The sequence below is a fragment of the Ochotona curzoniae genome, unplaced genomic scaffold, assembly GCF_017591425.1.
Source record: "Ochotona curzoniae isolate NIBS_2020 unplaced genomic scaffold, NIBS_Ocur_1.0 contig_1, whole genome shotgun sequence".
Taxonomy (NCBI): domain Eukaryota; kingdom Metazoa; phylum Chordata; class Mammalia; order Lagomorpha; family Ochotonidae; genus Ochotona; species Ochotona curzoniae.
This window is the reverse complement of record NW_024464918.1, coordinates 33,143,526-33,155,972: the sequence shown is the minus strand read 5'-3', so window position 1 is coordinate 33,155,972 and position 12,447 is coordinate 33,143,526. Positions and strand designations below refer to the sequence as shown.

The following is a 12,447-nucleotide window of genomic DNA, read 5'->3' as shown; positions in this document are numbered from 1 at the left end:
AGGAAAGTATGATGCTTTTCTGAGCACTGTAGCTTCCGGTATGACTGTGAATTCTGATGTAAATTTGAAAACGCTGCTTTTGTCATGAAGCCTAGGTCTTGTGACTTCCTCCATCCAGTAAACTTCACATGGCACGGGGGTTGCAAAACTTGACCCTTCTCTCTCTCTCTCTCTCTCTCTCTCTCTCTCTCTCTCTCGGTCCTTTGCTAGACAACAACGAGTGTGGGTCTCAGCCGTCCCTGTGCGGGGCGAAGGGCATCTGTCAGAACACGCCTGGCAGCTTCAACTGTGAGTGCCAGCGAGGGTTCTCTCTGGATGCCACCGGGCTCAACTGCGAAGGTGAGTCTGTAACCCAGTAACTGCGCTTCCCCTCACTGTCAGACCACCAAGCAACACGCTGAAGTCATCTCAGAAGAGAAAAATAAGGCCTAGCAGCTGATTTTCCTTCAAAAGATTTTATTTTTTTTTCTTTTGAGAGCAGAGGAAAATGTTAATGCGATGTAGCAAAAACACCGTGATTATGATTTTTTGTAGACAACAGAATTAACTTTTAAAATAACCAGACTTGTCTCTGAGAAACAATTTAATATGAAAAAAATTCTCTGCCTAATATGGTTTACAGCGGCGTATGAGCTTTTACCAAGTAAATAGAATACTTAAGCTTTTGTTGAATATGCAAGACATTAGGTGTCTAAGAACACACACTCACTGCAGGGACCTGGAGATATTGAGCACTCGTGGGAGCACTCGTGGGAGCACTCGTGGGCAGCCGAGGCTGTTTCAGTCCCCACTCTTGCACAGCAGGCATCCCCTATACGCTCACCCCGGTCACAGTCATTTCCTGTGAAATCAAAGGCAACATTTCCTCAAACACGAGACATGAGTGCACCTGCAGTCAGTAAAATGCCATGGGGGCCCGTGAGCCCAGTGTCTGTCAGCTGATGACTTCATAAACAAATTGTATGCATACACAATGGAATGCTACTCGGCCAGAAACAAGAGTGGAATCCTTTCATAATAAAATGAGTGCAGTTGGAGACGGTTATGCTCAGTGAAATAAACCAACCCCCAAAAGACAAAAATCATATAGTTTCTCCGATTTATGGTGCCTGATCTAGTTAAGTACTTTTAAAAAGTAACGGAAGTGAATAAAATTGAGATTGGATTATCGTTTATAGCACTTTGTCTGTATTCTTGAGGAACAATAATATATCTACTTATTATTTAGTGAATTCTTTATGTAGATTAAGCTTGTGATTATAAACTAAAGGTGTGTCAGCACCAAAATTAAACATGAAAAAGGAAGGCTGGGAGTGAGGAAGGGAGGGAAGGAAGTCTCATTAATTATGTTCTCAAAATCTGTTACCTTTATATAGATAAATCTTCAAATGTTTTCTAAAAAAATTACATTTTTCTCAATGTAATTCACATTACAGATGCTAGTGATTGGTTAAGCGGGTATTTTAAGGTTGGTGCCTTTAATAAAATACTCAGCATCCAACAGCAGGAAACCCAAACCCTTTTATGCTTTTCTTTAATATGACAGTGAGTATTTTTACTGATTTGGGTCACTTCCATTTTGTTTTTACATTTGAGAGACAGGCATCAGGAGGTGAACAGATGCAAAAGAGCTCTCGCTCACTGTCTGGTTTGCACTCCGAAGGGCCAGAATGGCCCTCCCTGGGCAGTGGCCAAAGCCCAGCCCTGTGCTGAGCTGGGCAGGAAGCGGGGAGCCAGGAACTCACCCCAGGCCTCGGCGAGGGCTCGCTGGAACCAAGTACTGGAGCGTGATAGCATGATTGGATAGCAAGACTGGGAACACGGCCAGGATTCACACCCAGGACCTCTGATGGGAAATGTGGAATCCCAACCAGTGGCTGAACTGCTAGTCCAAATACCTGCCCAGGTTATTCTTGGATATACATGATTTTGAATTCTTGAAACATATTTAAACAATTTAACAATGCTGGTTGTAAGCATTCAAACACTTTTTTTAAAAAGATTTATTTAATTTTTGTTGAAAAGTCAGATATATAGAGAGGAGGAGAGACAGAGGAAAATCTTCCATCCGATGATTTACTCCCCAAGTACTGCAGTGGCTGGAACTGAACCAATCCAAGGCAGGAGTCCTGATCCTCTTCCAGGTCTCCCACGTGGGTGCAGGGTCTCAAGGCCTTGGGCCTTCCTGGACTACTTTCCCAGGCCACAAGCAGGAAGCTGGATGGAAAGCGGGGCTGCTGGAATTAGAACCAGCGCCCATTTGGATCCTAGTGTGTGCAAGGCCAGGACTTTAGCCGCTAGGCTACCACGCTGGGCCCATAAACATCCAAACACTTTCATTGATATCTCATTTTCAGCCAAATGAATTTTTATTTTTAAAATTTCCATTTTGATATTTTATATCTGAGATCTTTGTGTCATTAGAAATATTCTGAACCTACAGCTGTTTGCCACGTGAATTCTGTTCGTGACCATCCACATAAAATACCGTTTATTAATTATCCATGTAAATTTGTTACACACACATCAGACATGCCAATTTCATTTCACTCCTTTTGGGTGTATTTCAAAGCCTCAGTTGTCATTCCAAAATAGTATGCATATATGAGCAAAGAAATTATTCCATATGTACCCTAATACCACATCTTGTCTAAAAATAACATGTCCACATATTTTAAAGGAAAACCGCATCTAATTAATCATGAACGGCAATAAAAACTTTTTCTTTCAAAACAGTGACAACTTCTAGCTATCTCTGTAATTGTATCATCCCCAAGATGAGAACTGTTCATTTTTTTTAACCTACTGGAATATGTAATGCAAATATGTACACATACAAATATTTTAAGAGAAAAAATCAGAGCATGTGTGGTTAATCAGTCCAAAATGCATGACATTTGTGGTTGCTATGGTTGATTAGCCTTTGGTGTGCCGTGGTCTGGCAAAGAGCGGGAGAATGAGGTGGTTTCTTATCTCCGAACCATTCATTGCATCACTGCTGGCTAATCCCATGTGCCGTGGAAAAGGCCATCACAGCGTCTCCGTGTGTTCCTCTGACACGAGTCGCCCCGGGTTGCACTTGTCGACACAGGCGGGTGTCGGGGGTGAGGGAGAGTAAGGATGTGCTTCCTGGGTTGTTCTCTGCAGATGTGGACGAATGCGACGGGAGCCACAGGTGCCAGCACGGCTGCCAGAACACCCTGGGAGGTTACAGGTGCGGCTGCCCTCAGGGATACATCCAGCACTACCAGTGGAACCAGTGTGTCGGTAAGCTGTCGGTTGCAGAGCGCCTGCGTTCCTCCCTTCCGCGTGTCTGCGCATAAACAGGTCCCAGGGCTTGTGGGGTTCATGTGGCCTGGGAGTGCTAGGACTTAGAAACCAGTGCTCAGTCGCATTTGTACACGGAGGCTCAATCCAGAGTTTTCATACTGAGGTTATGTTTGAACCATCCACGTTGAAAATGCTGCTGTGGAGCACTTAGATAAGAACGTGGACCCGATGTTGGGTGCAGTGGATAAAGAAGCTGGCATCCCTCGGGAGCACTCATTCAGATCCCAGTTGGTCAGCTTCTGATCCCTGCTAAAGAGCCTAGGAAAGCAACAGAGACCAGGATGGAGTCCCAAGCTCCTGGCTTTGTCCCCAGACCTTGGAGTCTTCTGGGAAGCGAACCAGAGAATGGAAGACCGAGCTGTTTTCTGTCTCTGTCACTTTGCCTTTCAAAGAAATAAATGAAAGGGGGTAAGAGTTCAAGTAGGGGCTTCAGTACTTCAACTTTCCTCTAGCTGTGCCTTTAAAGTTTATGAAGATGGTGTCAGCCATCATGTGCTTCACTTGCCAGGGTCATCTGCTTCTTATTAGTAATTTGATATTCCTGGGTCTGGAGTTGAAGGGGGTCCACCCGCTCTCTGAAGGCCTCCACATCAACTTCAGCAGGATGCCGGGCCTGTGCTCGCATCACAGAGCTTCCTGCAGGACGTGAGGGTCACTGAGGTGCAACAAGCACCTGTCTGCAGCCACTAGCCTGGGCAAGTCCTCACACGAGTGTTTATGAGTTAGAAGGGGTCCTCATTCAACACCCCGCCCCCGGTAGATCTAGGAGAACATTCCTCTCCACTTGATGGGCCAGCTAACTTGTTCAGCCCCGTCACTCACCTACTGGCTCTGAGTGATGCACTTCACAGACTCCTCGCCCAGCCTCTTGGTCCCTCACCGACTGGTGTGGCCAAGCAGGATAGTAGCAGCCTTGTTTGGGGCTCACCTGCGACCTGGTAGGGATGGCTGGTGAAGTTACTTGACTCTGTCCTTTGTGGCCTTCTCTAAGGAGGTTTCTGACAGCCGCTAGTGGATTAAGAAGAAAGTCAAGTAGTGTCAGAAGAGGGGAATTGATTCTGAGAACAGGAGACTGTCAAATCACTGCAAATGCGCACACGTGGGAGAGGAAGGCACGTGGGGTCCGTGCACAGGTGAGGACAGAGTGCTGAGGGTCGGCAGGTCCATCGGTTACACTGCTAGGCAAAGCAGTAGCGTCATGTTCACTTTGGTCAAACAAGTTGATAAATCCAGTTCCCTCCTTTTCCTCTTTATGGCAAAAAAAAAAAAAAAAAAAAGGTGGCAAAACTCCCTATGGCCTGGTTTATTGAGTCAAAAATCATGACAAGTTGGCCCTACAGTACAGAGAACAGTACGTTTTCGGATAGCTATAAAAACTATTGTGATAATATGATAGCAGTTACAAAATATAAGGCCAGTTGTTGTGGGGGTTGGTTCTTTGTTTATTTGTTTTAGAAAAAATACAAACTTCTTGGTTAATTCTGTGGAACTTAAAAGGATGTTCTGTAGGAGCCAACATTGTGTCAACTTCAGTAGAATTCTTGCTTTTGAAAAGAAAACAGACTAGACGACAGGTGCAGTTTCAGCCGGATTCCCCAGGCCTAGCGCCCCAGTGGTCCCTGCCTGTAAGCCTGGAGTGTAAACGTGGCTGCCCAGGTGGTTCGTGAATTCAGCACCTGCCTCTGCAGTGGCCTGGTTTGACGTCAGCAAGGTGCACTGAGCAGCAGTCCCAACGCCAGCTCTTCCTAGCGGCTCCCTCTAAGCAGCAGGCCCCTTCTACATTGTTCTGTGTACAGCTGAGGAGTGCAGCTATTGGCTATTCAAATTGCTGATCTTCTTCCCTTGAATGCACATGACACAGGTGGATGTTTTATTCACATATTTGGCAGAAATAGAGGGAAGTGGCCATCAGGAAATAATGCAGGCAGCAGTTAGCCAGAAAGCAAGGATCATGGCAGAGTGGGAGTTGACAGGCCACAGGTCATTTTATCTATCACTGCTGGCATGAATGCATCAGCCACTTGCATGAGTGATGGGGAGAATATAGAAACATCTGTATATCTCAGGTAACAGAAGTGCTAGTGCATCTTAAAAATGTACGTATAAGAAATGGCAAGCCTGCTCTGGAATTCACACTGCCACCAATGGAAGAGAGCTCAGAGGCCTTTGAAGGCATTAATAGCAGAACCCAAAGAAGTTTTCAGTTCCTGTTACCTTTAAGAGCATCGCTGTGCACAGGCGGAGGCAATGTTCCCAGCTTCATGCTGGCTTTGCACCTATTCAACATTGAAAATTAACACTTGCATGTGAAAAAATTGTGTTTTCACATAGGAAGCTTCTATTACTTAATGTCAATAGGTTGCAGTTGCTCCAATAGCTGCTTTTTTTCCCCTCTTAATTTTCATTTAATCAAGAAGCAGAGGAAGAGATACAGCTACGCATAGGCAACCACCTGCTACCTGTGGGCGTGGCTCACCACTTACCCGCCCGTGACCTGAGGATGGAGCATGACCTCTGATATGACTAAAAGGTCATCAGGGGAAACAGATCTCGTAGCCAGTCACGTCTTTGGCGGGTGGAGTGACTGCCTGAAGATGCCCTCCTGCCCTCTCCTTCCTTTGCCTTAAAAAGCTGGAACTTATGCATACTGCACAGCAGACACTCCTCAGCAGCTTTCTCCCGTGATTCTTCGGCTGGAGAACACCGTGGCCTCACCCCTGGTGACCTCGGGTGTGCTGGCAGGTTTCAGCCCAGAGACCTACCGTCTTCTGGTTCAGTCTCCCAGATGCCCCCAACGGTCAGCTCCAAGCTGGGCTGAAGCAAGGAGCGGGAAACTCAATCCAGGTCTTTCACATGGGTGACAGAAGCTCAGTTATTTGAACCATTATCGCTGCTCCCCGGGGTCTGCACCAGCGGGAGTCTGGTGTCAGGAGCCAGAGCTGCATGCCAAGCCCCAGACAGACCAGTATGGGATGACAGGCAGCTGAGTCAGCATGCTAACGGCTAGGCAAACTAGCCTGCTCCTCTTCCAGCCTTTCCAAAAAATTACAAGCATAGCTTGGTGAGGTCTGAGTACAGTATGTCTCAAATAAGAGCATGTATATAACTATAGAATTTTAACTATTATAATTACAGTATACAAATATGCAACAGCATATGATGGTGATTCAAAAATAATATGCAGGCTAGTTCTTCACCTGTGGTGCTGGCATCCCATATGGGTACTAGTTCGAGTCCCAGCTGCTCCACTCGCAATGCAGCTCCCAGCCTATTGCCTGGGAAAGCAGCAGAGGACGGCCTCTGCTACCCACATGGGAGACCCAGAAAGAAGCTCCTGGCTTTTGGTTTCAGACTGGCCCACTCTTGCTGTGTGGCCATTTGGGGATCGAATCAGCAGGTGGATCTTCTTCCTCTCTCTGTAATTCCTTCAAGTAAAATAAATAATCTTTTAAAAATATATTAACCTGTTTTAAAGTATTCTTGTAAATAGTATGTTTAGATGCAGTAACATGTTTTTAAGTATTCTTACATTTGATGCAATTTGTTCAGTTTTGCTGCTGATTTTTTTAAACATGATATCTAATATTGCATTCATGGCACAACTGTTTTTTAAATTATACTGCAATTTGGCCCCCCTGTTAGAAAGTGTACCTCTGAATGTCGGAGCTCGTCAGGAAAGCTGATGGGCCCTTGTGGCAGAAGTCTGTCTTCCGTGTATACAGACAAAGCAGCAGTTGAATTGTCACGTTTAGCCAGGTTGTTGGGAGTTGGCCAGGCTCTTTAGATACTAGCTTTAGAAAGGACCTTCTGTTAAAAGAACACAAGAGGCCCACTGCAAATCCTGTCCCCAAGCAAGGGCTGCCCACCTGTCAGGGACACTCCAAACAAAAGAGTGAGGCAGACGTGTTTGCAAAGTCACAATTTGGTGGCATTTTCTGTTCTCATACACTGTTGGTACATCAGTCATCAATGTGAAAAAAAAAAAATTAAAATCCTTGTGAGCGTTTGGCATTGGTTAGTTCACCACTTGAGACCCCATGTGCCTGAACCGGTAGATACCCGATTTAATCCTAACCTGTGCCAGTCCCACAGGGCAGCAGGTGATGTCCAAGTACGCGGGTTCCTGCCATCGGATGAGATCGGCTGCTGCCGGTATCTGGAGAGTGGGCAATAGAAGATTTGTCTGTGTCTCAGTGCTTTTCAAATAAAACATGAAAACCAAGTTTTTAAGAAGTACTAAGGTTGTAGTGTTATCGCCCTTGCTGCACTCACAGGTCCTCAGGCCTTATCACTCTGCTCCAGGCCGTTGTCCCTGGCCTCTGTTAAACACCCTTGGCATTGCTTTCACAGATGAGAACGAGTGTTCCAACCCCAATGCCTGTGGCTCCGCATCCTGCTACAACACCCTGGGAAGTTACAAGTGCACCTGCCCATCTGGGTTCTCCTTCGACCAGTTCTCCAGTGCCTGCCATGATGTGAATGAGTGTTCGTCCTCCAAAAACCCCTGCAATTACGGCTGCTCCAACACAGAGGGAGGCTACCTCTGTGGCTGCCCACCTGGGTACTACAGAGTGGGCCAAGGGTAAGGCAACCCGTCAGCCTCCCTCCACAGGAAAGCGTGGTCCCACCGGGCAGCCTCCCCTCCCCAGAGTCAGAGCAGCCACATCGGGAAGAGGGACAGTGTTTAAAGCTCACAAGGCCACAGTGTGGCTTGGGGCTCTTTCAAGGGGTGAGATGAAGTGCCAGGCAGGCACAGACTCAGCTGAGTGGCCTCCTCGGCGGCAAGGCTGAGACTTTGTGTATGAGTGTAACGCATTGCTCCTCAAAGCGTCCTGAAGCTGCTCAGTCTGACCCAAGGCCAGAAACAGACAGACACTGAAAAGGCAGCTCCCATGCAGCTGCAGAGGGGCTGCGAGGTGGAGGTAGACACGGCCTATCCCTGTGTTCTTGTTCCAAGCATGGCAGCGGGCCCGTCAGTCCCTCGGGGAGGAGTCTGTTGCTCACTGGGTTTTTAGACAGGATGGTGTCAGGGTTGGAATGGCCACACACAGCAGGGTCCATGTCAGGCTGGCCTCCTGGGACCCAGCAGCATGGCATCAGGTCCCAGGCACTGCAGCTAAGGTGCTGTCCCTGCTTCACTTCTGTGGAGCACAGGATGTGGGGTGCAGGGAGTCGGGGTATGGGGACATGAGGCCAACATGGACATCTGGTCTCGCAGTGGCATCTGATAGTACTGAAAAGCCTGGGTCTGGGCATACGTGCTACAGAGCCACTTCGCGGACCTTTTGATTCACCAGAATGTGGCATTTGAAACCTCAGTTGCTAAAGCAGGGTGCTCCCATGCCAGGAGTGAGTGCAGGCTTCAGACTTGTTGCACAATATAACCGTTCTTTAAACATTGCCCCTGCTTGTTCCTTCTGAGTAGATGTATCCACAAATGCCCCATCCCAGGCAGGGCTGGACACATGGGAAAGCTAGGGTGACCCCTTCCCAGATCTGTCCTGCTGGGGCACAGTAAGGGAGAGTGCTGTGTGCTGGATGTTGGAGAAGTCATGCCAGACACGAAGAGTCAGCTTGGAGCAGTGTCGGTCCTGCCACTAACAAAGGGCGGTCACGTGGGTGAGAAAGTCCAACTGTACTTGCTCCTTGTCAACAGCCACTGCGTGTCAGGACTGGGCTTCAACAAAGGGCAGTACCTGTCGCTGGACACAGAGGTGGACGAGGAGAATGCCCTGTCCCCGGAAGCCTGCTACGAGTGCAAAATCAACGGCTACCCTAAGAAAGACAGCAGGCGGAAGAGGAGCACCCAGGAGCTGGAAGCAGCAGCTGTGAGTAAATGCTGCCCCGTGCAGCGTGACCACATGCATGGATAGTATGCCTTATGCCATTTTCAGTGCTGGGTCAAGTAAACAGGTTCACAGGGGACAGATACAGTAAAGATGAGTAAATGAAAATTCACTGAGTTAGTAGACTGTAGGGTTTACAGTGTCCAGCCTGAGTTTGTGTGAAGGTTTAAGAGCCTACTGTTAGAGCATCCCCTATCTTAGTAGGTTTTGGCATTTGCTATTAGTATATAACACTGTTTATGGAGTTACAAAAAGAGCCACAATATCAGGTCACTTTCTTTAGTTTTAATTCTTGGTTTGTATGAAAAGATGTAAGGTACTCATCTAGAAGATGATTCTTTTGAAGTGATTACAAAGCGATTTCAAACTGTTCCTGTTTGTGATCTGCGCAACACGGGGCGTGTTTCCCTAACCTAGCTAGCAGCTGACAGACTGGGTCAACTGGACAACTCGCTCCAGTTTTCTGGGCCCTGGATCACTGCTCATCTCCAGAAGTGCCCGCTCCTGCCTTAGGGTCACAACTAAGTCTGTGTCTTCCTGATCTTCAGTAGACAAAGGTGCCCCCAAAGCTGCACATGCAGAACTGTGTTCACACAGCTTCGCCCCAACACGTGGGGGACTGAAATCCAACTTCTGAGTTGAGTGTGAGAGGGCCCGCGGGCCACCATACAACTACCCCATCAGAGTCGGGTGCGTTTCTGCCTGCCCCCTCATCCACACAGATGTTCCTCCTTGCACCCCGTCCCCAAGACAGTTCAGGCCAGGTTTCCCGTAGAGCCTGTACCCCCATGAAATCTGCAGACCACTGGCAGTGCTGAGCGCTGACAGCTCTGGGCAAGCTCAAGCCAGGACTGTAGCCTTGGGCCAATAGCGCTAGGCGCCCATGGCGGGGGTGGTCACAGGTACAGGCCAGGGTACAGCACTAAACAAAATGCAGACATATGCCGTGAGTTCGTTACAAACTGCAGGCACCAACACCCCACACACCACACACCGGATGGGCCACGCCACAGACCCCGCATCTGCCGCCCTCTCCCCTCCCCAGGTGCAGCCCAGCACCCTGCAGAGCATTGCCATGGACAGCCCTGTCCACGTGAAGCTGAACGTGTCAGGCCTGGGCTCCAAGGAGCACATCTTGGAACTCCTGCCGGCCATCGAGCCCCTCACCAACCATGTCCGCTACGTCATCTCCCATGGGAACGAAGCGGGCGCCTTCCGTATCCACCAGCGCAACGGCCTCAGCTACTTGCACCCGGCCCGGAAGAAGCTGGCGCCTGGCACCTACACACTGGAAATCTCGAGCGTCCCTCTCTACAAGAAGAAGGAGCTCCAGAAACTGGAGGAGACTAACGACCACGACTACCTCCTGGGCGAGCTGGGGGCAGCTCTGCGCATGCGTCTGCAGATCCAGCTCTACTGAGGGGATCCCCTGTGCACCCCGCGGCCGTGCCCACGCACGCGCACGCGCACGCCGTGCCAGCCTGGAGAGGAAGGGGGCGTCGGCCACGGAGGCCAAGGACGAGGCCCCCGGAGGACTGGGCTCCGTGCCCTTCCTGCCGCAGACTGCCTCGCGCTGACCCTCATGGGGATGGAGTCTCGGGGACTCTGGTGTGGCCAAAGATTCAAGTACAAAAGGCAATCGTGGTTACTGTATTTTTTTTATATATATATAACTTCATTTTAAAATATATTTTTTAAAGAAAAAAAAAGCTGAATGTCCAATAGAGCAAGCATATGGCACTAAATGCACAGAAAAAAATAATAATAATGTGAGCTTTTTTTTTTTCCTGTTAGCAGTCTGTAACACTTTGGGGTATTTTGCTATAGTCGCTAATGGAAAAAAATATAGATGTTTATTTATTTTTAATGCAGTAATATATGGAGAAATGAACAAGCTATGTAAACAGGAAAGGGAAACGTGCTTGTTTTTCTTTAGATTTATAAATTTGAGCTCTCTCTTCCTAGAGGTGCTTTTTTGAAAAAGAAAAAAAAAAAGTCCAGTAGACCGCAGAGATGCAGTTTCCTTTGGTTTTCTGCCAGCCGGGCAGCTGGCACACAGCGGGCAGCGAACAACCAAGTGACCTTCACGACCCGGCTGTGCCTGGCTGCTTGAGGGAGGAGACGAAACCAGGGCAGCTCGCTGCCCTTCCCTCTCATCCCCAGGACCGGGCGAGGCAAGCAGGAGCTTATCGCTGTAGCAAAATACCCTGACTGCTAGGGAGACCTTCAGCGTCGCAGGCCGGACTGTACTGTATTTCCTTCTCGTGACCTCACGGAAGCACCTGTGCTCCCACCCAGGGCGCCGTGGCCAACCTGCGGGCCCGCAGGCAGCTGGCAGAGGAGCCAGGCCTCCGAGCGGGGGCTGTGGCCTTCTGGAGTCTTCGGTGCTGTCTTCAGTTCATGGTGCGTTTATTATGTTCAAGCTATTTCGGGATTGCCATATGTGCAAGCGAATCATGCCGTGCAGCCGAGGAATATGTGTTGTTGTTGTTGTTGTTGTTGTTTTTAAGTTCTATTTGTTTTTTTTTTATTTTTAGAATTTTCATTAATACTCTAGTTATACACCATAAGCCTCATTTTATCATAGCCTATCGTGTATGAAAGACATGTGTACAATGAGTTGATGTGTAGTTCAGTGTAGTCATTTAACACGCCGTCATGCCAGGAGGTGCTAAGGAGAGCGTACGTCTCCGTGTTCTTCTCGACCCAAGACCCCGTCCCCAGGCCCCGTCGGTGAGATGGCCGAAGCGCACGCCAACACCCGGCCGTTCCTTCCGCACCGGTGCTGACCAAAGATTAGGAACCTATTATATCCAGTGTTTGGGGGCTTTTTGTTTTGGTTTCTGTTTCATTTTGTTTGATAACTAAAAAATAAATAAATAAATAGAAGGAAAACAGTGTAAATTTGTAATCAAGTGTTTCTGAGGAAAAAAACTTAAGGTTTTTGACTTTGTTTCTGTAGGTCTGTGTATCAAATATGACACTTTTCTTGCAATAAAGCTTATTTTGGGGTAGTTCTGTGGCTGAGAATTTTATGGAATTCTGCCCCATCTCCCCATCCCCTTTCTGGGAGAGACGGAGGGCTTGCTCACCGGGCCCTGTGCAGCCGGACACGAGCGCAGAGCAACAGCGTGAGCAGGACACTGCAGGGCTTGGCTGGCCGCTGCACCCCAGGTACATCCCCGTACAAAGCCTAATCCAGACAGGCCCTTGCTTCCTCCCACTACCTGGACCCTGACTTCCTGGACACCTCAAAGATTCTCCATGCACT

General features: G+C 48.4%; 1 protein-coding gene across 1 annotated transcript in view; it reads left to right on the top strand.

The window, feature by feature from the left end:
- The window catches only part of FBN2 (fibrillin 2), a 186,976-nt gene extending 176,380 nt beyond the window's left edge, over positions 1-10,596 (top strand). Inside the window, exons 61-65 of the mRNA XM_040976392.1 lie at positions 211-339; positions 3,148-3,267; positions 7,681-7,912; positions 8,987-9,158; positions 10,222-10,596. Coding sequence (XP_040832326.1) covers positions 211-339; positions 3,148-3,267; positions 7,681-7,912; positions 8,987-9,158; positions 10,222-10,596 — 1,028 coding nt within the window. The remainder of the gene's footprint in view (positions 1-210; positions 340-3,147; positions 3,268-7,680; positions 7,913-8,986; positions 9,159-10,221) is intronic.
- Positions 10,597-12,447: the final 1,851 nt, after the last annotated feature.